Source organism: Thermobia domestica, chromosome 1 (genome assembly GCF_964235325.1).
Source record: "Thermobia domestica chromosome 1, izTheDome1.hap1.1, whole genome shotgun sequence".
Lineage (NCBI taxonomy): Eukaryota > Metazoa > Arthropoda > Insecta > Zygentoma > Lepismatidae > Thermobia > Thermobia domestica.
In genome coordinates this window covers 206424205-206451230 of record NC_137454.1, presented here as the reverse complement: position 1 = coordinate 206451230, position 27026 = coordinate 206424205, and the positions used below count along the sequence as shown (strand labels likewise).

The window sequence follows — 27026 nt, the reverse complement described above, 5'->3', positions numbered from 1 at the left end:
TCGAACGAAATAATTAAGTGTTATTTAATTGTAGCTTCTTTAAATCCCAATAAATCGGATTAGCTCTTAGAATTGTTGAATACCAGCACCATCATGGTTATTCAACCCATTAATTTATATGAGGAAATATTCTTTTTTAATTTTTTGAAATAAAATAATTTTAGCCAGTTAATTTTACTGACTTCTTGAGATCTTTAAATGTATTCTATGCGAAATTTAACTACTGTATTATGTAATTTTAATATTTATAAATAAAAACTAAAACAAACAATATTACATTTATATATAAGAATATTTTTAAAGTAGGGAACTCTTAAATAGGCCAGAAGGAGAAATTAGTAAAACTGAATTATTAAAATCTCGTCTATTTAAAAGAAAAATACTTATTCATACAAATCAATGGGCTATTAAAAAAAGAAAGATAGTAATTCAACATCCATGAAAATAACACACACACACACCTCCTTTCATTAAAGGCTTTTCGCAAGCTACCCTGAAACAATGACGTGTCGTTTGTTACAACCAGAGATAAAAGTGAGGGAAAACACGGGGGACGTCGTCCTCCACTCCCAAAAATATATGTGGTGTCCCTCCGGTTCCTAAAAAATAAAATGGGCAGAAATAGGCACAGGAGACGGCATGACGTCATGCCTCCCTCAACCTTTTCAGATCCGTGTTTACCCCTGGTTACAACTCGATTTTGGTGTTGTTTGACAATATTTTTATTGCAGATTTATCAATCTTATTACCGTGAAGATTAGCACATACCTGACGAAATAGCTACGGGTTGCCAGGCACTTATTTATATTGATTCACTGTGAATAAGTAGTAAGTATTCTTATCTTCCAGATGAGCGAGGTCTCATATAACATCACTGCTGAGAAAGAATATTAAGCTCCAAACAAACGAACACAAAACATTCTAAATTTCACGATAGCTTCGTAAATTGACATAATTACATTTCCTCTTTTAACGCAGTCCTTAATATTACCTCATTTTATATAACGTACTATTTTTCCGATATGTTACACCATTAAAGAACCGGCTTTTGAGATACTTAAGGATATGTACAGATGAATTTAAAACTGGAACCACACTATACTTTAGAGAGGTGAAAAACAAATTTTATTTAAATTCATTGTAAATTAGGCTCGAACAACGAGATTATGTATAGCTTGGACGTTTCTTGCAAGCAATCAACAGGGTTATGCGAGGTAGTCCTGTCATATGACTATCATTATAGTGGGGCACTGTCTTCCATGTTACATCTGTTATCTCCCCACTATGAGATTATTTAGGACGGTATGCTTCAAAATATACAGTACTTGAAACTTACGATGTGCGTTTGTCGACTGGGCAGAGATGAATCCACAGGTGTTCCCAGCAGTGAAAAGGAAAATAAATTAACCACTTCGCGGGAGGCCCTACGACACAATAGGAACAATCATCCGAGTCATATGGCAGAATCTGCTGAACATCGGCCAAGACTAACGAGGTAACGGTGTACGACGCCTTCTACACGTGTGGTAGAGGGTAACAGAGATGGGAGTCGATTACATTAACAGAATGTAAAAGGTGTTCTTCTGTGCATAAATCCAGATACGAATTACAACAATGCTACCAGCCTTCTAAAAGTACAAATGACAACAACGTACTATTCTTCTGATTTTTTCTTTTCTTCTTATATTTTAGTACTGTATATTTTGGTGCATACTGCATTAACAATCTACACCAAGAAAAAGAAAAGAACAATATCACTTTCGATACACTTAGCTGTATTCATTTCTCACCAAGAGGCTTCATATCTTCATCAAATTCGTTCAATTTCTGGTACAGGAGTGGACCGAAAATACTTTCTATTTGTGGGTCCGTTGGGAATGTCATATTGAGAACATTGAATCGTGATTGAAGTCTGTTGGATATGGTGTTTCTACCACCTCCTGGTGGCCCCATTGCTGCCAGAAGTAGCATATCCTAATAAATAAAAAAACATTAAATAATACTTCCATAAAATAAAGCTTACTAAAATCACTACAAATTCAAGAATGAAGAACAAGTTAAGTTTTCATGTGAAAAGGAAAAAATTAAGACTCAATACTTTAAATCGGGGATGCAAATAACCACTCGCCCGGAGCGAGTGATTCATCGATGCGGGCGAGTATTTAATATCATACGGAAGGTATGTAAAAGATTTCTATTGTGGGATGTGGACTAGTAGCTATTTTGTTGGGCCAGTAAAATTTTGTTGCTTATTTATATCCCTGCTTTAAATAATCAATCCCTAAGCTAATGAATATATATATATATATATTTCTAATTTGTTAACATGGTTAATATACGTTACAATTTTTAAATAATATATGTAGGTTAGAATTGTTCAATAATATTAGTAATGTAACAATTAACTCCCAGAAGATTTGAGGTTCAAATGTATTCTAGATCTCTCTAACTTTATTTCCAAATTTCAATGCTCTTAGTGTACTAGACGCCGTCAGAAATTGTAAAAGAAAAATCTCTTCTAGTTCTTTATCAGTGGGTAACGTGCCCATAATAGCGGCTACGTTCCTTCGTTGAATGCCCATGTTAATGTGTTGAATTAGAAAAGATTTAGCTCGAGTGTCTCCTGATTTAATGGAAATACGCTTGCCTATTTCGTTAATAAATTTTGCGCCCTCTTGATCCCAGGATTCACTAGATTCAACTGCTATTGCAGGGTGTCTACTAAAATTTCAAAATGAAATTTCGTGACCTTTTCTTTACCAAATCATAAAATTTTCTAACATTTTGAAGAGCGAATTTGGGTGCGAATTAGGCCGAATTTTCATCCATGCGATACTTTGCTTGCGATTTGGTAGCGTCTAAACCCGACCATAGACATTTTTGGTGGTGAAAATGACGTTTTATAGAACAAAATTTTCCAATCTGTACTTACTTTTGTACAGTTTTAAAAAATCGTGACCCAAAAGCTAAATTTCGTGACTTTTTTGTGACTTTCATGACCGTTTTCTGATTTCGTGACTTTTTCGTGACTTTCGTGACCGATAGACACCCTGTATTGCAATAAACCAATACTTATCTAGGAGATTAACGTATTTATTTCTTTTTTCTTTTGCTCTTCGTGCAGCGATAAGTCCTGCTTTGGTCGATGAAACTTGTAGATTGGAGGGTGCATAAGTGTCTGAGCAAGTGAAATCCCAAATCAACGACTCTCCTTGCTTCCAGGGCACTAAGGTCATACCATCCGGTCTTTTTCCGTCTGAACTGCTGCACCCAATTGATTCTCTCACTGCTGGTATCCCTGCGGATGTTAAGGTTCTAAAAATGATGTCATTTACATTCGAATGGCGTGAATGTCTGCCGGCACTGCTTTTGCATGACAGACCATGCAAATCTCTTTTATCTACGACAGCGTTGCAGCTTGGGCAGTGGTGTTGTTCGCATATATTTGCTTCTAGTCGAAGGGCGATGGACACTCGGAAGCTTTCGTTGTCTAGGTGTAGGCCGAGAGAAGGTGAAGGTAGAGCTTGAAGCCATGCTCCGTTTTCAGAGAACATGACAGTAAGTGATCTGGCCTTAATCTTCAATGTTATTAGGAGTCTGCAATAACGAATCCAAACGGTAATTCACGATAGGCTCGTCCCAGACCGACTGATTATTTCGACTTTTGGGAGCCGGGGGGTCTGACCCAACTAAATTTGACCATGTGGCTATGCAGTCCTGCACATCCGGTTAGTGACTTCATCTTCTCTCTGAAGGAGGGTTCTAATCAGTTGTCTTGAACTACAGAAAAAGGCCAGAAAAGACGGGATAGCCAAATCAGTGGCGCGACGTATTCCAAGTCCTCCATTTCTGACCGGTAGTGATGCTTGTAGCCATGCTTCATCAGTGAGGGTACAATTAAGAATATTCTCCAGTCCTGTTTCAAGAGCATAGTCGAATTTCTCAAGTAGATTATCGTCCCTCCAGGAGGGGAAACAACGTAGAAAATACAACAATCTTGGGATCGAGAAAGATGCTCTGAGGAGATAAAATGCTAAATGTGCAGAAAGTTTGGAAAGGCGTGAAAGTAGATGATCTAAAGATGAAATCTTTTCCAGTAATATCTTGCTCCTTGTGTCTGGTGTAAGAGCCGCTCCTAGCAGTTCGGCGTTAGAAGATGTTAATAATTTAATTCCAGGCGCCGCCTCGTTGAATCTATCATATGGATTTTGAGTTTCAGCATTTGTTACCCCTAGAAAGCCGATTTCGCATTTCGAGTAATTGAGAGACAATCCGATCGATGTTGCTTGTGTGCGTATATGATCTAAAGTATGTAATACTGACTCAGTTTCTCCGGCTATAGTGCCATCATCTAAATACCAAATGTTGAGCTCAGTATTAATATCTCTAATTATAGGGTGAAGAGTTAATGCAAGTAGAGCAGGACCTAGTGGATCTCCCTGTTGAACTCCATGTTGTGAAAGGATAATATTATCTCCTATAAAATGTAGCTAGGTTGTGAGTAGCTATGGTATGGAAAGAAAGAAGGGAAGTGGCTTTTAACTGAAGACAGCATTGAATCTCGGTTAATTTCGTTGAAAGCGTTTTTGAAATCTATTTTAAGTAGAGCTTTAGGTTGAGGATGTTGAGAGGATTAATACATTCGTGTCGCATGGACTGCAATTTCAGCTCCGTAGGGCACGCAGACTCCTAGCTGGTGTGGGGATAATATATCAATTAATGATTCTCGCATTCTGGATCATATACTTTTAAATGTGAGTCGCCTCCACACATTCCCCACTGCTACTGGTCGAATGCCACCAGTTTTCTTCTTGAGCGCAATGAGTGAAGCACTGAAAAAAATCGGATTTATTACGGCTGGTAATTTTCCTGAAATTACCAGATTTAATAATTCGCAGATTAAGTTGATTAAGCGCTACTTCGTCTCGGAATCTTGAATCATAATAAGATCTTTTAGAATCGCTGGACGGAGATTATCCATTCCACCTGCTGAACCTGCCGGGAACGATTTAAGAGCTTTGGTGAATTCTAATGCTGATACTTTAGTAAGAGTAAAGAATGTCTCGGGAGGTTTAGGAAAGTTCAATGAATGAGAGTGAGCAGGATGTTTTTCTCTAAGGGACTCCAGCACTGATTTATCCGGAGTAGTTAAAATATCTTCGGAAGATAATAATCTCACTGCTCCTCGTATGTCTCCGTTTGCCAATTTCTGTTCTATGGTCTTGATATTAAATGAGTTGGATGTTGGCGATTGACGAGGTTTGTACGTATGCATAAAGGGTGCTGATAGAGCATCCCTATGCGATTCTGACCAAGTCCTGACTGTGCTTTACCCACGATGTGAGATTGGTGACTTTTTCGGAATGTGGGGGAATACAGAGTACTGCATATGGGTATAGGCAAAGCTCTGTTCAAGACTCAAGATCGTTAGTTCTCATTACCTTTTGTATTATGTCTTGAAGAGATTCTGCTACGGCCAATCTAGCTCCTCGAGGAACTCGGCGAAGAACTGGAATGTTGGCTTCGAGATGGGCGAGTACATCACAAAAGTGAGATATAGAGTCTTCAGAATTGAAATCTATGCCATCAAGAACTATTTTACTGGATGATAGTGTGTTGTTAGAAAGTTTATGATGGCATTTGCCTTTGTGAATAGCTAAACCTCTCTGGCTGAAAAAAAAATGTCTGTTGCAGTGAGAACATGATATTCTATTTGGTACATCTGAGCTATCGCCTGTATTTGTGCTTTGGATTAGGGTGAAAGCTTTGTGCTGTGTAGCGTTCATAGAGTCAAAATTTGTATTATTGGTCGGATTTTCATTATATAATGCTGCTTCGCATAGCCTCATTAGTGGGTTGTCACTTTTATCAAACTTGTCCATATTATTTTGGCTAATAATATGCGTTTACTTAAATGGTATTCATTGTTGAAATCTTTGCTGAATAGATATATTTCGAAATTGAGTTAAAGAATAAAGAACTCATAGTCTGTTTATGGAATCTGACAGATTTCAAGGTTCCATTTTAAATTTCTTCAATGAATTGGTCACTATTCAACTTGTATCTGTTCGAATTTGAAGAATAACTGGAAAGTTTTCGTTGAACTAGCACTCATTGTTGGAAGATCTCGAAATTATAAAGAACATCAACCGTTATTTCTGTTTTTCACTTGTAGTAGTTATCACTCAACTGATTTTAAAAAGGTTTTCACTAAAACTGTCTTCAAAACACAATCAACGCCCTTGCATCAAATCCGCTCTCCAAGATGAACCACTCTACCAGAAAAGACAACTCTCACAGGAGAAAACATTTTTATGCATCTATATTAGACAACAATTCTATCCTTCGTAGTGACTGTTGGTATTGTTCACATACGAACGCGTTATTAGTACTTAAAGGAGTATCCCTATACCTCAATTTCCTTTTTACAGTTCGTTTCGCCGATAACGGAGGATGGTAAAACTTGGATGTTTAGATAGTTCCTTTGTAATTCCTTACACCGCTTGGGATCGGTCCAGTAGTTTCTAAGGCAGAGCGTTTCGAAACGTGAATTTTCGAATTTTCGGCGGTTCATAACTCTGAAAGGAGACGTTTTTCGTCCCATATTTATTAGAACTTTTTTCTTTCATTTCATATAAGGAATCATCTTCCAAAGTTTGTCGGTGGAGTTACCTACCACCCTGTATATATAGTGTGTCTGTCTATCATCAGATTTTTGCATGGTAAGGAGTCATTCAGAACCACCAAATTTTGTGCATATATATATTTTCACCAGATCTAATTGAGTACGAAGCAGTTTTTCGATTTTCTACTCGAGGGAGCATTGCGGGATCCAAATTTTTGCAAAAAAAATATATGTACAGTGAACTATAGTGCCTGAAAGATAGGCAATCCAACCGTTCTTCCTGTCGTCCTGGAACCTATTTCTCAAAGCATTAAATCTTGTAATGTGTTTCTGTACAAGTCGTAAAATATAACAAAGTATAAATACTAGAATAATAGTAACAGTATTTATATATACTAATACTGATACCTCTAATTTGTCATAATTTTATGGTGTATGTAATTGTACAATATTTGATTTTGAAAAAGTTTTACTAGTATTACACGATTAGTACTTTCGGAAATAAACCCTAGATTACATATATTCTAATGGGCAATGCCAAAGGCATTGCTCATCGTTACATATTTCACTAATGTTTCACTTTCAAAGATTATATGTATTTTTCTTCTCGTGTGAAGAGCGGGAAGTTCTGTTAGTTTTATAAATAAGAAATAAAAAGTATAAATTTTCTATTTTATATTTACAGATGTGTACTTAGCTACTGTTCAAATGCATCGTCAGAAAATATGGTACCAGGTATATACTATGACTTTGAAAGGAAGTCTAGTTTCGTTAAGTATTCATCTGCTCTCTCTCTCTCTCTCTCTCACACACACATACACAAATGCTAAAATACTAAATGAATTAGCATTATATTTTACCTATCAATTGCTATGTGGTTAAGTGAATAGATATTTCTAACCAGGATGATCCACAAAAGGCTTTATTTGGGTTAGACTTGACACATTATCGGTAAAAACCTCCTACAAAAGTGTTTTTTAATCGAATAAAATTTTAACTGTCCCTTGTTTATATAATCTACAAAATTATTATATATCTTAAAAGTAACGAAAATCGTTTTACTCATGCCAATGCTACACGCTCATATAATACAAGACGAAATAACAACTTATACATATTGTATCAAAATTAATCATCTTCTGAAAAAGTGTTCATCAGATGTTCACAAAGCTATAACTAAGTTGGCGACATACCTAAAAGATATCCAAAACACAGACAAATCCAAAAATAAATTGTTAAAAAGTTTGGTCCAATGAAAGGTATTATATTAAAAAATATATATTTAAGTGATGTTAAGTAAAATTAATGTAATGCTAATGGTACTCAAATATTTCAACCTTAAACAACAATTCCTATGTACTGGTCTCTGACCGACTATGTATATTAAAATGGAAGGATAAAAATGAATATGAAATACATTATGGAGGACTTTTTTTAACATAAAATATTTGATAAAGATTTTTTTATCAACTACACACTTAACAATACCTAGGTATATATATATAATTCATACAGAAATAAAGTAACGCATTTTAACTATACCTTAACGTACACTCGTACTTGTTTCCGGCGATCATACCAAAATCCATAATCTATCCACATTCTTATAAGCTCTAATGGTGGCTGAGAACCATATGTCTCCTTTGCTGGCATGTTTAAGTCATCCAAGAAGGTAATCATTTTTTTCCCTGTGACGAAAGCAAACTCTCTGTTAGAAACAAGAAAATAATCACTGGCCTAGCGAGGAACCGAACTCCAGTCTCTCGGTTAAAGCCTTTTAATGATTTTCAATACTGCTCTATAAATATTGATATTGTTCGAAAATGCCATAATCATAATCATTATAAGTATTCTGACATTATTGGCAGATCTCTTGCTGCAATTGAGAATCTTCCATATATCACGGTCTTCAGTTGATTTCTTTGTCTTCACGTATGATATTTTCGTTTTGATACCGTCCATCAACTGTAGCCTCCTTCGCCCTCTCCTCCTCTTTCCTACTAACATACCCTCTAGCACGTGCCCCACGATACACTTCCTTCTCAGTCAATGTTCCAACCAGTTTCTTTTCCTCTTTTCAATTACATCTAAAATTGTAGTTTTCTTTCCCATTATTTGTAACGCATGTTTGTTTGTTTTCCGCTCGATCCAACTAATTCTCTCCATTTCTCTCCACACCCACATTTTGAAAGCTTCCATTATTTTTTTCTCGCTTTTGCGTAATATCCACGTTTCTGGCCCATACAGTACAATACTCTACACGAAACATTTTATAAATCTTTTTCTCAACTCTTTATTCAAGAATCTACAAATACTTCCCAGGTATCGAAAACTAGTCACCTGCTCTATTTCCTCGTCTCCTACTTACATGATCCCCTACTTCATAGAAGACAATCTACCAAATAATGCAATAACTTCTCACTAATTGTGCCTATGATGTAAAAATAAATAAATATGTAAATGAAATTTCCAAATAGTAATATCTGTCTTATCTCTTCTATTGTCTATTACTAATATTTAAAAAAAAAAATATTCTCGAGTCTCATATTCAGGAGTGACTTTAAGTTCCAACATTAACCCTACAGTGGCTAATATCCACAATTATACTACGAAAGAAACAACAATAATACCTTACTACTTTTAATCAAGCACATTATCCAATCATGTAGATAAAATATATGTATACTATAAGTATACATTAGAGCACAGTAATTGCAACATTTTTATTTAAAATCAGGACTTTCAAACTGAATCGGATATTCTAGATTTTATCAGTTTCTTCCGAAATCCGTTAAATCGAGACCCGTAAAACTTAGGGGTAAACCGGCCAATTTCCTTTTTCTGTGATTAAGAAAGATTAGAAAAAGCAGGAATTAAAGGTGTTTGAGTAAAAAATAAATTGAGAATTAAGGATAGGGACACAGTGTATACAAGAACTAAGTAATTATGGTTACATTACACAGGTATTCACCTGTACACATTTGAAAAAATTAAGCAAATTCCTTAATAAGAAACAAAGTATATGAAAACATTCGAATTCTATTATGTCATGAAGAGTCTCTTTGTAAAATCATTTAGATACGTTTCAGAGCTCTCAGTGTTGTCTAAAGAAATGCGTAACTAAAAAGCGTACATTTATACTGTAGTGCGGAGGTTAAGTGGGCAATTCTGTAAGAATTGTGCACTTCTGAAAAAAAAAAAAAAAAAAAAAAAAAAAAAAAAGGTGAAACTTTCAGGAATACTTGTTTACACCCGGCAGAAGAAATCTAGAAGTAGAGCCCAAAGTTTTTGGCCACCATATTGGAAAATAGCCGCCATCTTGGAAAATAGGGTTATTTTTCACAATATCCATTTTAAGTAGCAATTGCTTCAACACTATTCATCCGAATTTCATGGTTGATAAGTCATTCTCTTCAGAATGAAACAGGCTTTTAAATGTAGTAAAGGTAAAACTAATATCATGTCCGTATGACGTACAAGAAAAGGGAAATTTGGAGGAATTCGGGAATTGTTTTTTAAAAAATATCGTTTTTGGGAGTTTGAGCCCCCCCCCCTAGTGCCGCCCTAGGTGAGAGTATGCGACTCTAATGTACCCTGAAATAATATAAAGGGATTATGGTATCCCTTTGCCAAATAACACTGATATATCCTATATAATGACATGAGAAAAAAAAATATTTCCTAATCCTGTTTGAAAGTAGGAAATTTACACTAACAGGGAAATTTACGACCTGAAATTTCTATAAATTAATATTCCAACGAATTTCATGGCTAACACTTCATTTTCATTAAAATGATGTAATTTCTCAATTGCAATACTGTTCATGGTCCTATGAGGTATGGAAAAAGGGAAGTTTTGGGGGATATCGGGAAATATGTCTGAAAACCTTTTCTTAAAAAGGTTTCTTCCTCCTAGAATGATCCTGGGTGAAAGCACGTGACCTTAATGTACCTTGAAAAATAGATTGGAGTATTGGTAATGTTTCTGTCAATTACTATTCCGATATCGTGCATAGTAACGTTGTGAAATATAATTTCACAATCTTGTTTGCTAGTACAAAATATTACTTTTTAGCAGTATTTCATAAGAATTAACTCTGACGTTAAGTAGAGAAAAACACTTAACTTATTGGAATTACTACCTATGTTTCCCTACGTTGCGCATCCATCTGCTATGATAAAACATTCAATGCTTGTAGTAGTAGATGCTGTAAATTATCTCAATGAAGGACAAACACCCAATATTACTTGTGATGTTCCCCTGTATGCTATTGCAAAATGTATTCAGTGGACATGTCCTGAAAAGTTTGGTGAGGACAGATATGTTGTGATGATGGGAGCCCTATATCTGGAGAAGGCTATCATGAATGTACTCGGAGATCTTTTAGATGGCAGTGGATGGGCTGAATGTATCAATGAGGCTGGGTTGACATCTTCGGGTAGAGCTCAGTCTTATATCAAAGTGCTTCATATTACAAGGCAAGGTATGCACATCAGATGATATTATGTGCCCCGTTTATCTTGTTAAAACAAGTTTATACTCAATATATTAATGGGCATAAAGAAAAACATGGTACTGTTGAGCCTCTTCCGTTTAAGGAATGGTGTAAAGACAATTGTGAAAGGATTTCAAGTTTCTCATATTGGAGTACAGTGATGGAACTAGAGAATTCGCTTCTGAAATTTTTGACATCAATCTGAAGTTCCAACTGGAGGTGCAGTGGGACTAACAGAAAACCCAGATGTTTTGAGGCGATGGATGGTAGCTGGTCCTGAAGTAACAAGATTGATACAAAAATTTGAAGAAGGATTTAAAAAGCCTAACACAGTCTCAAAGGAACGCCATGAATGCTCATCAAAAACTTAGTCTTTATTTTTCAAACACGTAAAGACTTTGAAGATTTAGAAGAACACTACTGAAGATTTAGGAAATCTATCTGAAGACAGCAGCCAAGACTTGAGAAATATATAATAAGGTCATTGTTTCTCAAAAAAGAATTGTGGATTTAAGAGGAATAAGAGACCTTGGAATGCATCACTTTAAAGAATTTCTCAACAACAGACTTGAGCAGCAAGTATATCAATTGAGAAACCGATCAAACGCAATCAAGTGAAGTTATCCAAAACAACACCTTCAACCAAGAGCAAATCCCAATTGCTGATGCGAAGAGCAAGAAATGATGCCTGTCTCTCTTCAAAATTATACATCGTGTGTCAACAGCGAGGTTTTGATCTTGAGGATTTTTTTTAGCCATGAAAGGTAGCCATTTTCGCCTTCTTTGTCAGACTGTGGGCGTCTTCGAAAATTTAAGAAATCTGAAATATGATCTTCTTCAGTGTTTCAGAAATGTTTGTAACTATCCCAGCGACAAACCTTCAGCATCATGTGCCATACTGGATGGCCCAGCCTTAGTCCATATGATACCTCCTGGAGATGCTAAGACTTTTGGTGTGTACGCAGAGATTTGCCAGCATAGTTTTACGAATGGAGACAGTATAAACAGAACTGACATTGTCTGGGATGATTATAAACATGACAGTTTGAAAGCTTAGTCCCAGGCATAAGACAAAAAGTTCATAGTAATACGCCTGTGCCTAGAACTTGAAGGAACGTTTTGTTCAATGGTGATAACAAGAAGGAACTCTTCGATCTACTTGCAACTAAACTCGTATCTCGAGTCGGAAAAGAAGTGCTAACTACGAAAGGAGAAGCGATATTATGCAATACACCATTATGTTACCCATGAAGATCTTCAGCCACGTAGTCAAGAGGAAGCGGATACAAGACTTTTGCTTTATGCTAAGGAGGCGTGTCAAGCTGGACACAAATCTATGATCATTCGGACAGTGGAAACTTATGTTGTAGTGCTTTCTTCGTCAAAATTTAATCAACTACAAGCAGACTTCTTAAGGATTGCATTTGGCACTGGAAAGAATTCAGAGTACATCCCAATTCATCTACTATTTACCAAGCTTGGAGTCGAAAAAGCTACTTCCCTTCCATTTTTCCATGCATTGTCGGGTTGCAACACAACTTCCTCGTTTACTGGTTATGAAAAAACGCTTGGGAACCATACAGAAATCTCCCGAAGATCACAGACATTCCAGATTTTGTCCCAGCAACCTACAGAAATGGAGATTTTTATGGACGAAGTTGACAAATTTGTTGTTTTGATGTATGATAAGTCATCATGTCATAGCACAGTTAATGAGTGTAGAAAAGAACACTTTAGATAGAAAGGATGGTCCATGGAAAGAATACCACCAACAAATCAGCTTTATTTTAACATGTCTTGAGGAGTGCTTATCAAATTGACTATTGTTTGGTTAAACAACCTACCTTACCTGATCCAGGCCTTTGGAATTGGCACAGAGCTGGGAGCCAACATAGACAACTCTTCCTGAAGCAGCTCGTACATGTAGGGAATTATTCAGTTGTTCTTGCAAAAAGTGCAAAACTCCTCGTTGCATGTACATATTGCAGTGTACAATGCTCACGAATGCAGTGTACAATGCTTTACAAGTGTACTGACTGTAAAAATGAAAGTGAACAATTCGAGCTTTCTACTTTTGTTGACAGTAGTGATGATGATTTTGATGACGTTGAGACTGACATTTAATGAAGTTTGTTACATGACATTAGTTTTACCTTTATTTTAAAAGTTTTCTTTAATCTCTAATACTTCTTCCCGTTTTCTTTCTAACGTGTCAGATAGGAGCAAAGGTGTAAGTTGTGTCAAAGTAAAAAAAAGAATGATGAAATACAATAATGCAAAATTAAATAAAACACAAACAAATGGGGTCCCCTTATACCTCCAGGTTTCAAAATAAAGGGTGTCAAAAGAACCACCCTAACGTACAATTGTATAATTAAAAGGATGGGAAAATTATTTCTTACAACTTTACTATGTATGATATCGGAATGGTATTTGGCAGAAAAATTACCAATACTCCAATGTATTTTTCAGGGTACATTAAGGTCTCGGGCTTTCACCTGGAATCATTCTAAGAGGAAGAAACCTTTTTAAAAAAGGTTTTCAGACAATTTCCCGATTTCTCCCAAAACTTCCCATTTTCCATTCCTCACAGGACCATGGACAATATTGCAATTGAGAAATTACATCATTTTAAAGAAAATGAAGTGTTAGCCATGAAATTCGTTGGTATATTAATTTATACGGAAATTTTAGGTCGCAAATTTCCCTGTTAGTGTAAATTTCCTACTTTCAAACAGGTTAGGATTTTTTTTCTCATGTCATTATATAGGATATTCCAATGTTATTTGGCAAAGGATACCATAACCCTTTTGTATTATTTCAGGGTACATTAAAGTCGCATACTCTCACCTGGGTCGGCTCTAGGGGGGGGAGGGGGGCTCAAACTTCCAAAAACGATATTTTTTAAAGAACGATTCCCGATTTCCTCCAAATTTCCATTTTCTTGTACGTCACACGGACATGATATTAGTTTTACCTTTACTGCATTTAAAAGCCTGTTTCATTCTGAAGAGAATGATGTATTCGGATAAATAGTGTTGAAGCAGTAGCTACGTAAAACGGATATTGTAAAAAATAGCCCTATTTTTCAAGATGGCGGCCATTTTCCAATATGCCAAAAACTTTGGGCCCTACCTCTAGATTTCTTCTGCCGGGTATAAATAAGTATTCCTGAAAGTTTCACCTTTTTTTTTTCCAGGAGTGCACAATTTTCATGTTAACGTCCCTACTACTGTAAATACCAAAGCAACTTCTGTTAAGATCATGGGCAGTGGCGGCGATTGGACGTTAAAAGTGGGGGGGGAAAGACATGATCTGAATATTTGTATATCAATGTTAGTTTCCTTGGTTGTTTCTAACACTTTGTTTGACGAAAGGTTGTACAATTAATAGGATACTATCTTTTTCAGTTAAAATAGCGTACATCGTATTTCATATTTTATTAGTAAATTGACAAGAGCAATGCAAGTAGGTACTAGCCCTACGAAAGTGTAAGAAGAGATTTGATTCATTGCTCAAGAACATCTTAAAATTCTGCTTGGAAAATTGTATGATCAGATTATTTAATAACAAATTTGTAAAACAGTTAAAGAGAAAGGATAATATTAATCATAGTAATGCATAATGAGACTTGTTTTGCAAAAGTTGTATTGAACCTGGAGATTAATGAAGAACTTATATTTTTAATTCCACACATGCCATTAAATGTACGTATTACTCTTAGAAGGACAGTAAAAACTACAAGCATATGCTACGACATTTAAAGAAATATTTACTTTTACAGCTTCCGGAAACATTTTCGTTGTCATTAGGTACAGTTTTCACTTTCTTGGAACACATCAAAACACAACAATAATTAGAATCACTCCACACTCCAGTTATATAAAATAATCCTAAAACCTAGAATTATGTTAAATTCACTAAATTTAATTGTATATACACTCGTACACCCATAAATACACCATTTACTCGTATATTACACTGCAAAACAATGGAAAAGGTAGAAGTTGTCTCTTAATACCCTCTTTTTAATCAGTATTCCTTATTATTAGAAAGCAGAAAAGAAATTTTAGACACTGTCGACTTCTGTGCAATTAAAAAACTTGTAAAAGGCTTTTTTTTTTTTTTTCGAAATGTTCTCTCAATTAGTTTCAAACCGGTTGACTAATATATCGAGCCCTTATAAGAAGAAATGAAAGTACACTGGAATTGTTGCACTCCAATCGGTTAATTTTTGGGCAATTTTGCGTGGCAATTAAAACCCAATTCTTGTAGCTTTCTTAACTCCACAGGAAGACAACCAATAGGTGCTCACGCAAGGCAAATATTATATAGCACCATTTTTTCTATGAACCAGTTATAAGATACAAAAACTTTACGTTTCCAAATGAAACTATATACATTAATTGGTCACTTCGAAAAAGTGGAGGGGCAACTGCCCCCTTTGCCAACCCCCCGAATCGCCGCCCATGATCATCGGTGCACATGATCGCGGGTTCGATTCCCTGTGTAGAGCACAAAAATTTAATTTCACAATCATTCGCTTTTAGTAATTATTCATCTCCTTTAACCTAAAAGGCATAACCGTGCAACGTTTAAGCAAAAATTTCATTTTTTCCCCCTGTTTTTCCTGTTAAGATATTACATCGTTAATTGGCATATTTGTGAACTACGCGTAGCCAGGTAAAGCAATAATAAGAGATGGGCTATCTATCTTCGAAAATGACTTGACTAAGTGTTTCGCTTAAAAGTAGATTCTAGCATTGGCAGCTATTGAGGAAATTTTAATTTTTACCAATGTGACTTCCCTCAAGAGCCGTCAATGGGTTCTAGATCAACATAGCAAGAGGTACTGGTAAGCCAGCAGAGCAGGGTAAGCCAGCCAGTTTCCTTCTTCTGTGATTCAGAAAGATAAATATGAAAAAGCAATAATAAGGGTTTGAGTAAGAAATAGATTGAGAATTAGGATCAGGGATATCAAGTATATAAGAACTGAATAATTATGGCTTCATTACACAGGTTTTCACCTGCACACACTAATAAATATTTCATCCATATGAAGCACTTTTATTTTCTACAGCATTAAATAAATCAATTTCCTGACAGAAAATAATAAGTCTAATATTGACAAAACCACTTGAAAGAAGCCCTAGTATATGAAGTACCAATGCGGACAGCTGACCAAATTATATACGGATCAAAATTAGAAATGAACTGACACTTCAAAACCACGTGAAAATCTATGTTGATAAGGGAAGCTACGTCACGGTGTTACTAAGATTACCCAAAAAGGGGCCAATCACAAACGACGTGGTGGTAGTTACATGTAGAAGGTTTCTGTAGAAAGGGGCTAAACATTATAATATTGCCGCCTTGTAATACATGTTCAGAAATGTTTGTCAACCGAGATGAAAGAAATACGGTGGAATATTACGAAGTGGCACCAGCAATAGTTAATTTGTCCCTTATTTTGATCAGAGTATAATCAATTATTTTTGGAGCTAAAAGTCTGTAATTTAAGTCACATCTTATATTTTAACTGAAATACGATTACGAGTGTGCACCAATGTATACTGGTGAAACTTTCAGTATTTCGATTCCATGTACAAATACTGCTGTCTACGTTGATACTGTTTTACAGAACAATAATTTAAGTGCCTTGTTAAACAATTTTCCCAATATATTAGATTCAATATACTGGTTATCTGTTTTTAAACCATCCTAGAATTAACTGTATTCCAAGATACATTAAATACGAACATTTTTTTTTCTACATCCTAATGTTATCCAATCGCATTTTTCACATAATATAAGTAATTTACTTAATTCTTAAAAACAAATCTATCATTTTGACTTAAATACATAATACCATTTTTTAAAAAAATCATACCTCCTATAGGAACAAATATTCCTTTGGTTCTCTTTTCAACTTTGCCTTCAATAATGTTCTGAACTTGATTAGAAGTAGTCTGTAAAATAAAATGGTCAATATTTAGTATGGATCCGTACAAAATGTAAGTTTTTTTTTTTTTTTTTCGTTTTATATTAAATTTCAACAAATCCTACTACTGTACCTAGACAAAACCACCGTACAATATAATAAAATTTCCTTTCGAGTCAATATTCATAAATTCTTTAATATTCATGTGATTCTACATGGATTGTCTCAAGCTAATTTTTGATTTTCCTAACATTTATTGTACCTACATCTCTGCCGTTATAAAACCATAATATTATGATACTTCCATTCATTACTTACATATAATTTCATCAGCTAGAAAGGATTAGTGGATGAGGGGAGAGAGAGAGAGAGAGAGAAAAAAAAATGAAAAATTGAAGGAATTGTATATCCCTATACGAATTTCAAAAATTCTTATGGCGAGTATATTTCTTATGTAGACATCTTTCCGTTGTATTTTTATCTGGCTATTGCCAGTAAGCATTCTCGGAGAACTGCCATGAAAAGGTTTACTAAAGTATACGTATTTATAGTACCATTCAAAATTTTAAAAAGATGAGTTAATATTAATAATAGTCTGTAAGTACTTCTTATTTTAAATTCTTTACGAATGAAGAGCTCCTCCGTGGCTAAGCGGTTAGCGTACGCGCCTTTGGCGTGGGAGACCCGGGTTCGATTCCCGGCGGGAGCTCATGTGGTTCGGATTCCACGGTAATCAGTAGGTCCACGTCTCATATAGCCTCGCTGCTGAAAGGGACGCTAAACTAAAATCAACAACTCTTTACGAATGAAGTGCCCTGTTGTACTTTTGTGAAATGCTGGTGGTATTATTATACTCGTATCGATTTGTCTATTTTCAATATTGTGTTGATTTTTAAATAAATGCTTTAATAAACCAGGTATCTGAATTCTTTGAGCCAGTATGTTATGTTTATCTGTTAATCACTTTAATTCTATTTACATTTTCATATACAAGCTGGAATGTATTTCTCTGTATGTATAAAATATTCTTGTAATCTGTAAATACTGTATTTTACGAAGTATAAGACGCTACTGACTATAAGACGCACTTTTTTTTTTTTTTAAATACCGTAACATTTTTCCAATTTTTTGCAGAGTTTAAGGTCTGTATATTCTAGTCTGTGGTTCTGGGTCTGTGATGGTGGGGTAGGAGAGAGACAGTATTAGCAAGTTTGTGAATCTCCGCAACTCATGGTCGTGCACTGCTGTTGACCGTTGAATCCAATGTTGCCAGATAGAGATAGGTTTCCCACGGCATCCAATATATGCCCAGTTTTAAGACTGGTGGTAATTTTAATTCAAACACTAGACATTTTTATATTAGCTTCGACTATAAGACAAACCTGAATCTTGGAGGCAATTTTTCGAAGAAAAAAAATTCTTCTTATAGTCCGTAAAATATGGTATTCTCTCACTTTCCAATATTGGATTGAGGCGATTGAAATGTCCAATTAATGTCGGTTGAAATATTGAAAAAGAAATGAAAACTGAAGTAAAGTAGGAACCAAAAATAAACGACTAAAATCGTCATTAGTTTTAATGACGTTTTTGGTTGTTTATTTTTGTACCGTACTTTATCTGGTTACTTCAAGTAGTTTCCCGCTGCAGCCACACATTTTTACCATCCTTCAGCCAATGACTGAGATTTCATGACGAAAGTAATTTGTAAGCAGCAATTAAAAGACCTCCTCAACCACGTGTTCCATCACTTGGCATCTGGTATTTCGATCCCTGCCAAGAAGTGATCGAAATACCAGACGAGGTGCCAGTCAGTGAGAGAGATGTCAGGAGAACACGGTGGGTGATAAATAGTTTTATAATGCAATTCACAGAGAGTCTGTACCATCCTTTAAGTGATAATCTAGTCGTGCATTGTCGTATACGTAAGGACATCAAGTTTGTTGGACAAAGATTCTTGCGGACAAGTTTATGGTGCATTTTATGGAGTTCAGCACTGTAACGATTCGCAGTGATTGTTCCAACTCGAAAGAGAAGATGAATCACCCAGCATAGATCACTACCATACACACAACAGCCCTTTCGTGGTTGGAAGGATTATTTCGAAAACGATGATGGACGTTGATTACGATCCAACAACTCTCCTAGCCGTTTACGGATATCGTATCAGAAGTGAAAAATCCGATGCAGCGAACCTTTCTAGTTATTCCGTACACTGAGTGAATTGTACACCTCCAGACGGTGGTTCTTGTTGGCAAGTGTCAATTCATATTGCATTCATGAGCCCAACCTCAAGTCTTACCGATTACGTGGAGCCACTCCACGATGTTCCCGAAAAGCTAATCAGAACATGATGTTGGTCGGTGATCATGAGGTTCATTTTTCAGGTCGTGTTATTGCACGGAATTTCACAAACCAACGGCATATTATGGTGCGTTTATACATGACGATGCGAGTGTACTCTTCGTTCAAGTGCATTGTTAATGTTTTTCGCGGCACGATGTACAGAATGTCCCAGTTTGAACTCGTAAAAGAAAATCACTCGCAATTCTGTTCTTTATATTAAAGAACATACTGCCTCCTGACTGCTGGGCACTCTAGTCTGTTTTATTTTCTGAATATGTATGGAGTTTGTGACATTATACTGTCAATTCGGTCCATCCAGGGGTTGAGTTATAAAGTGTTGTTGCCCACCAGATGAAAAATCGGACATTTTAATCACCAACTCAATAACTACCTTGATTTATTCCAAGGATAAAGAAAAAAATGTTTACGAACACATACATACAAAATTGTACTCCAGACTGTACGAAGCCACGTGTGAATGCAAAGTGGATTGATATAACAAAACTAAACATAATTATTAAGAGTAAGAAATCTGTCAAGGAATCGAGGACAATTTTGATTTTAAAAAACTTTGAATTTTGCTCAAGACAGCTGGCAAAATTGGCATAATATTATCATATGATTTTTTTCAAAAATTCAATATAGTACCTACCGCATAGAAAATTTAAAATTAAATTTAAAAAAAAAACTTTTACTTAATTAATCCTTACATAAATTCTCCACGTTATAAAATCTCAGAAAATTCTTAAGTTTTCATGTCAGTCTTAACAGGACACACAACTCTACATGAGAAGTACACAGGTATTTGTGGAAGCCATAGTGTTTTTCGTAATTTATCAATAAATTTTGTTCCATTTGAAGTTTATTTAATTTTTAAACAATTTCTTTCCAATCTAGTTTCCTCACCTATTAGCTGATGAAGTTAGCAGTGAATAACGAATACAACTACCAATGATAGTGTGGTTCTAAAAAACCAGAGAGTAGAGTACAATATTGTTATTACTTGCTTTGTTTGCTCAGCTCCTGTATGTTGATTTCTACCATAAATTACTATTCTAGAAATACATAAAACAAATTTTATACTGTATCTTGAATACTTTTAACATTTATTACAACAATTCTATTAATATTAAATTTAATTACTTCTCATTCAATAAATATATTACAACTATCAATTAGTCAAAGCAGCTGTGAATACTGTCTTTCAACCTCGATTACGATTATTAGTATTGTTGCACCCTGACATACTCTGAATAAGACGTCGATTCTTATATATGATTGCATATGGCTTTACAAATACTTCTTCTCTTATTCACTCACATACTTTATTTTTGAGACACATGATTCAGAGAACGAACAATATACATTTAATAAAGCATTACTTTAGGTGATTATGAAGCAGACTAGATAACCACTGCAAGACATTACTATAATATGACTTTGTACATCCCAAAAGACACAGCAATCCCTTCTGTCATTAATTTTCTGTCCTATACTTCCAATAATCTAGAGCCTTAAGATTATTTATCACTTAAGATTTAAATTAGTGACTACAGACTGAATTCATTAATAAAATTATAAATTTATCACAATTGAAGAAATGTATTTAATATTCTAAGTACTAGTAAGTAACACTAGTTCCTGGCAAAATATATATAGGTTCGACCAGGTTCGACTAGGCACAGGCTCGGATAGACTCACTGGTCGGATCTGAACGAAAATTAGTAAGCAAATAGCTCATCGTGTAGGAAATTTCGTGATATTTCGGCTCGACTCGCCTTGTATGTGATACTTCATGTGTTGGTAACTACTAGTCAGACATGAACCAATTTGGTGGACAAACAGTCCGTGGCTAAATGAATAAAAAATACTATATTTGGTGGCCTAGCTCAGCTAGGGAAAAGTTCAGCTCGGCTCGACTCGCCTTGTATGTGGTACTTTCATTTAATTTATCTCTCGATAACTACTCGCAGGATCTCAAGGAAACTCGGTAAACAAGTAGCCCATCGTCTAAGTTGTAAAGATCGCTGGCATTTGGTAGCAGGCTCGGCCAGAGATAAGGTCAGCTCGGCTCGCCTTGTATGTAATACTTTATTTTTCAGTAATTAGTGGCCAAATCTGAACCAAATTTGGTGGGCAAATAGCCCATGGCCAAATAAATGAAAAATGTAGTACTTGTTGATTGGGTTCGGTCAGTCACGGGCTCGTATAGTCTTACCTTGCACAAGATACTTTATTTCTCGGTAACTACTGACCGGATTCGAACGAAATTTGATCACCTAAGGAATAAATATCTCTACATTTGGTAGCCGGGCTCGGCCAGGGACATGGTTGACTCAGCTCGGCTTGGCTTGTCTTGTAGATGGTACTTTATTTCTCGGTAACTACTAGCCGGATATGAACCAAATTTGATGAGCAAATAGCCTAGGAAATAAAAATTGCTACACTTTGTGGCCGAGCTCAGGCAGGAAACAGGGCTGTGTTCGATAACAGAGGCTGTGTTCCACAGCTTTGCACGCCTGGAGCTTCTAAGTTCTGTTAACTTCGATGTATACACCGTGTTTCAAAAAGAATGACCTGATTCTGGACGGTAATAATTACGGAACATGGGATGTGTCGGGAAGGAAATAAGTGTTATTTGAATGGATGTGGCCTAGAGTTATAGAAAAGCGTCATTAGATGTCAGTCAATGCGTCTTCTCAGTTTACAGTCAGTCAGAAGTAAGATGGCGTCCGCTCAACAGAAGGCGTTTTGTGTGCTGCAGTTTGCAAAGACTGAGTCAGTGATTTCGGTTCAGCGTGCTTTTCGTCGGTGTTCTGGCATTGATCCACCTGCACCCACAACATTTGTCGTTGGTATCGCCAATTTGAAGAGACAGGATGCGTATGCAAAGGTAAAAGTCTAGGTTGGCCTCGCACTTCTGATGAAATGATGGACACATGAGAGCATGCTGATGCTGCTGTTGGTGGACACATAGAGCATTTGTAATAGCATAGGTAAAACTTGAAAATTTTGTGAGTATTTTGCAATTTGTCCCATTTTTGTAGTATGTTTTTATCAATACATATGAACTTTTAAAATCAGGTATTCTGTTTGAAACACTCTGTACTTTCCATATTGAAAGTGAATATTAAACATGAGCAAACAATGAACAACAGAGGAAGAAATATCAAATCATACCTGAGCAGACATATTTATGGTGAGAATTAGGAATTTCATTGGGTCCAATACTTGCAAAACACTTTGCGCAATTGATGTCTTTCCTGAAGGTCAAGAAACGTTAATTATTATCAATTTACGATGCTTTCTACATAAAACAGTATAAAAGACTACACCTTCTTAGACTACTTTACAACTCTATAATTTTACATACACAAAATCCACACCAAGACAAAATTACGATACGATTATTCAACATGTATTTAATAAATTTCGAAATTAATTATTCAATTGCAATCTTTACCTTACAATTCTAGTGTTGCTTTATGGTATATTCTTTTCTAGTACTAACTTACTGATTTTTTGATAGACAGTAATGCCACTATTTTCGGAACATGCTGCTAGGAGAGGATTCAGGTTTGTTTTGTATGAAGTCGTTCGTGTGGAAAGATTTAAATGTAATCTGATAGTATATGATTCTCTTTCACTCTTGTTTTTACACCTTCTCTTCTTAACTGTTCAATTTTTTGAAAAATAAAATCAGCAACCAAATAGTACTATATTCACTTAAACTTAACTTTCTGTTTTGTTTTTCTATTTTCAAACCAGAGTTATCAGGTTTTTATGTTTGATTTGTTGCACCGAAATATTCCTCGTTTAATAACTAATTGTTATACAGTTATGTTTACAAAAATTTTATAATTGTTTTAATAAAATGTTATCTATATACTGTACGTGTCTTTACTGAAATTTTTGCTTCTACCTTTCTATAATTGTGTCAAAAAAATTCTGTCTGAGTAAATAGTTGTAAAATTATTGTGTGTGCAATTGTGATAATGAAAAAATTGTGACTGTTGCAATACAAGAAAGTGATAAACTGATAAGTGTTTTATTGGAATTTCTGCTTACTCTTTCTGGATTCTTCCGTAAGAGATGAAATCAGAGAATCCAATCAGCAAAAGACCTGTTTATTCTACGACATGAACAGCCATTTTAATGTGCATTTCATTCTTGAAGTAGTTCGTCGAGAAACTATGTTTACTAATAACAAAATGGCCAACTTAAACTACCTGCTAGTTGTATAAAATTATTTAGGATTTAAAGACAGTTTGTCTTTAAAGAGAACGTGGTTCAGAATGTTCAGAACGTTCTAAGAGAATTTTCATAACAGGAACGCATGCATTTGAAAACATTACTACATTCACATAAGCGTACACTTACTGCACAATGTCTTTTCTTCTTTCATTTTGTAAAAGGACAGCAAAGCTCAGTTTCAAATTAGAGCCGCGTAAACAATATTAATAAGATTCCAAAAGTTAGAGAGAAATTATAATGTAGGAAAATAGGAAATTGATAACAGAGGATGTACACTTAAAGTTTGCTTGATACACATTAATCATGGTTTAAGAAGAATGCACCAATATAGAATGAGGCAAAATGTGAACTTTCGTCAAAAAGTAATTAATCATTCGTGCTTTGGTCAACAAATTTCTCTATTCGCGTGATTTATGAAATCCTTGAAGACTGAGATACCAGATATAAATAGAGCTGAAAGACGGACATCAGGTTTTTTGGTTTACAATTAGTGGACGCGTTTAGTCAGAGGGTTCAGCCAAAGAAGCCAAGAGAGAGGCCGGTCTTTAAATTATTACAATTGGTAAGTACATGTGAAGGGTAAGGGAAAAAAAGAAGGAATGTCACAAAACTGTATTTTCGAGAAAACGGCATTTTAATATTGAAAGCCGCGTAAAAAAGAATAGGATTAGTCAAAACTTTTGCCCCTTTATACATAGATATTTTTACATCTACGGATGCTTACATATACAGTCAAATACTACCAAGAGTCACCAACAGATAGGACAAAGTACCCGATAAAGCACACACATGGACATTCCTTGTTTTTTCCCCTTACCCTTCATGTTATCATTAATTACAGATATGTTCTGAAAGGTGTATACGAGTCGAAATGTTAGAAACATCTGCTTTCTGAAATCAATTTTTGGCATCTGAATTAAAACGTAGATATTCATAAATTTACAAAACTCAAACCAGGAGCTATTACATAAAATTTACATTTATTATTTTTAATTGATAATAATGATTTCTTTTCTTTTTATTCCAAGTGTGTTACTAATTAATTGTCATTATGCGAAAGATACATTGAAATTATTCAAAGATTAAACAAGGATGCAAGAATTTGCTGGCAGAATCTTGTGTCTATTTTATATGATGTTCAGCATTATTTTGTAAAACATGCAACATTACAATATTTTGTTTTTTGCTAGCAGATTATTTCCTATATATAGGCAAATTTTTCTATATGTCTTTTTTTTCTTTTTTTCTTTTTCTTTTTTAATTCAATTGTAACGAAGTGTAGAAAAACAATACAAAAATTCTATTTGGAAGTTTGATTTCGAAGTTGACCAGAATTATTTTTCCTCTACATTAAGAATAAACTTCAATTGTAACTTAGTAAAAAACGTAAGTAATACTGTAAACTTGCAATTTCAGAGGGATCTTTCGGAAAACTTTCTTTTATGACAAACTATATCGAGTTGTCTATTGAAGATAAACTTTCCAATGAATCCATACAAGTATATTTCCTGCCGACGTTCTTGCTTTCAGGGCAAAAACAATTAATTAAATACTCACTCCCAATATATATCCATCATCAACAAAGTCTTTCCCTCTCAGCTATGTATCGCTCCAGAAAATGTCGATAAACATCCACATGACTGTATTTCAATTCGCATTCTCCCGCCATTTCTCTGAAATCCAATACGTCCTGAATGATTTCGCGCATTTCTTTTGCTACCTTACACTCAGTGGAGCAGCGGTCTTCACGAATAATTACTTTTAACTGTGCTGATTACAGCTGCAATTTTTCTTTACTGATTTTCTAACTCGCAGTTCGCCTTACACACCCACTTCTGCACTTAGTCAACTATGTGGTATTACAGTGTTCTAATCGGTAATATCTTTCAATATACCTATCTCCTGAACGTTTTTGGACCAATGTTTATTGAACTTTCTTTTTTCGTTTGTTTCATATATTGTAAGTAATTTTTTTCTAAACTGTTGCAAGATAATTCAGAATCACTCTATACATTATTAATTGGCTGTAGAGTTACAGACTACACTTATTGAATTTTTATGATTCTCAGTGTACTATTGGAAAAATTAAATATATGCATCATATTACTAATTAACATAATTATTACACTTTCTGGTTTTATTAATATTTAACATCATAATACAGGACGTAAAATTTCCGGTTACCAATTTTAGTTCGGCGATAGATATTTGGTATAATCTGGTACATTTTTCGTTCTTTGAAGACCAAACATTCTGATTTAGTGACAGGATTTAGACCTAAAATTTCATGCTTCGTTGTAATGCACAACATTTTAAAAAACACTCTTAATTATACATAAAATATTAAAATTCTGAATACCTGTGCCAACGGCTCCGACAAGTAGAACCGGGTAAGTATTTTTCATTAATGCCGAGACAAGAAAATTATATCTCACTATATCTAAGGCTGGGACAATTATCTTATAAAACGGAAGCCTGGAAGAAATTAAAACAAACAGCGTATGTTATATAAGGAACAACAACAATAATAACAAGAAATACAACTATATTATTATTATTATTATTATTATTATTATTATTATTATTATTATTATTATTATTATTATTATTATTATTATTATTATTATTATTCGGTTTCTTTTCTTTTCCAAACATTCACAGATTAGGAAACACAAAGAAGAATGTTTAGCAAAGCATAACTACTTACTCTGGATCATATTTCCAATTTTTTGGCAACTTTTCTTCCCAATGTACCCAACCTTTGGCGTCATGATCAACAAAATATTCGTAAACAGTATCTTGATTTGGAAACAACCCTTCAAGCTCTCGAATATACGGATCCAACCGCCTCCTTCCCTCCTCATCGACTGTACAACAAATGGACCAAATCAAGCTAAAAATATAATCACAACATTGATTAGCAGGATCTTATTACGCAACAATTTAGTCTAACTTCTACAACAAGCTTTCAGTAAGTACAAGAAATTTATTGTTTCTAAACGCATGACAATTTATTAAGTGTTTATTTTTCAGATACTGCCTGTAAAATGAATAATTTCCCAATGCATACATGTTCTCACATCATTCTTTTCTCATCGGTCCAACAATCCCCCATCTGTTATATTGGTCAATTTTTCAGGGATACTCAATACATTGGAATTAAATTTAAAACCTTTAATAACATTGCGCTTATAAGAGAAAACTCAAAATCCAGAACTATCAATTCATCTGAAAACCGTATGAAGCGTTGACTACCATTGGATCATTTAAAACTTTAATTTCTAATGCAAGAAAACTAAGTTTACAAGATATGACTTAAGAAAAACAACATACAAAATATTTCAGCATTTCAAGAAAGGAAAGAAGA

General features: G+C 34.8%; 1 protein-coding gene across 5 annotated transcripts in view; it reads right to left on the bottom strand.

The window, feature by feature from the left end:
- kl-2 (dynein heavy chain 2, axonemal kl-2) overlaps window positions 1-27026 on the bottom strand; it is a 564598-nt gene that overhangs the window by 232942 nt on the left and 304630 nt on the right. For all 5 annotated transcript variants that reach the window (XR_014132735.1, XM_081769103.1, XM_081769086.1 and 2 more), the window contains 6 exons: window positions 26367-26552; window positions 26019-26134; window positions 22586-22668; window positions 17012-17090; window positions 8168-8313; window positions 1791-1974 (listed from right to left, as the gene is read on the bottom strand). Coding sequence is in view for 4 of the 5 variants with exons in the window: in XM_081769103.1 (XP_081625229.1) it covers window positions 1791-1974; window positions 8168-8313; window positions 17012-17090; window positions 22586-22668; window positions 26019-26134; window positions 26367-26552 (794 nt within the window). In the remaining variant the exon portion in view is untranslated. The remainder of the gene's footprint in view (window positions 1-1790; window positions 1975-8167; window positions 8314-17011; window positions 17091-22585; window positions 22669-26018; window positions 26135-26366; window positions 26553-27026) is intronic.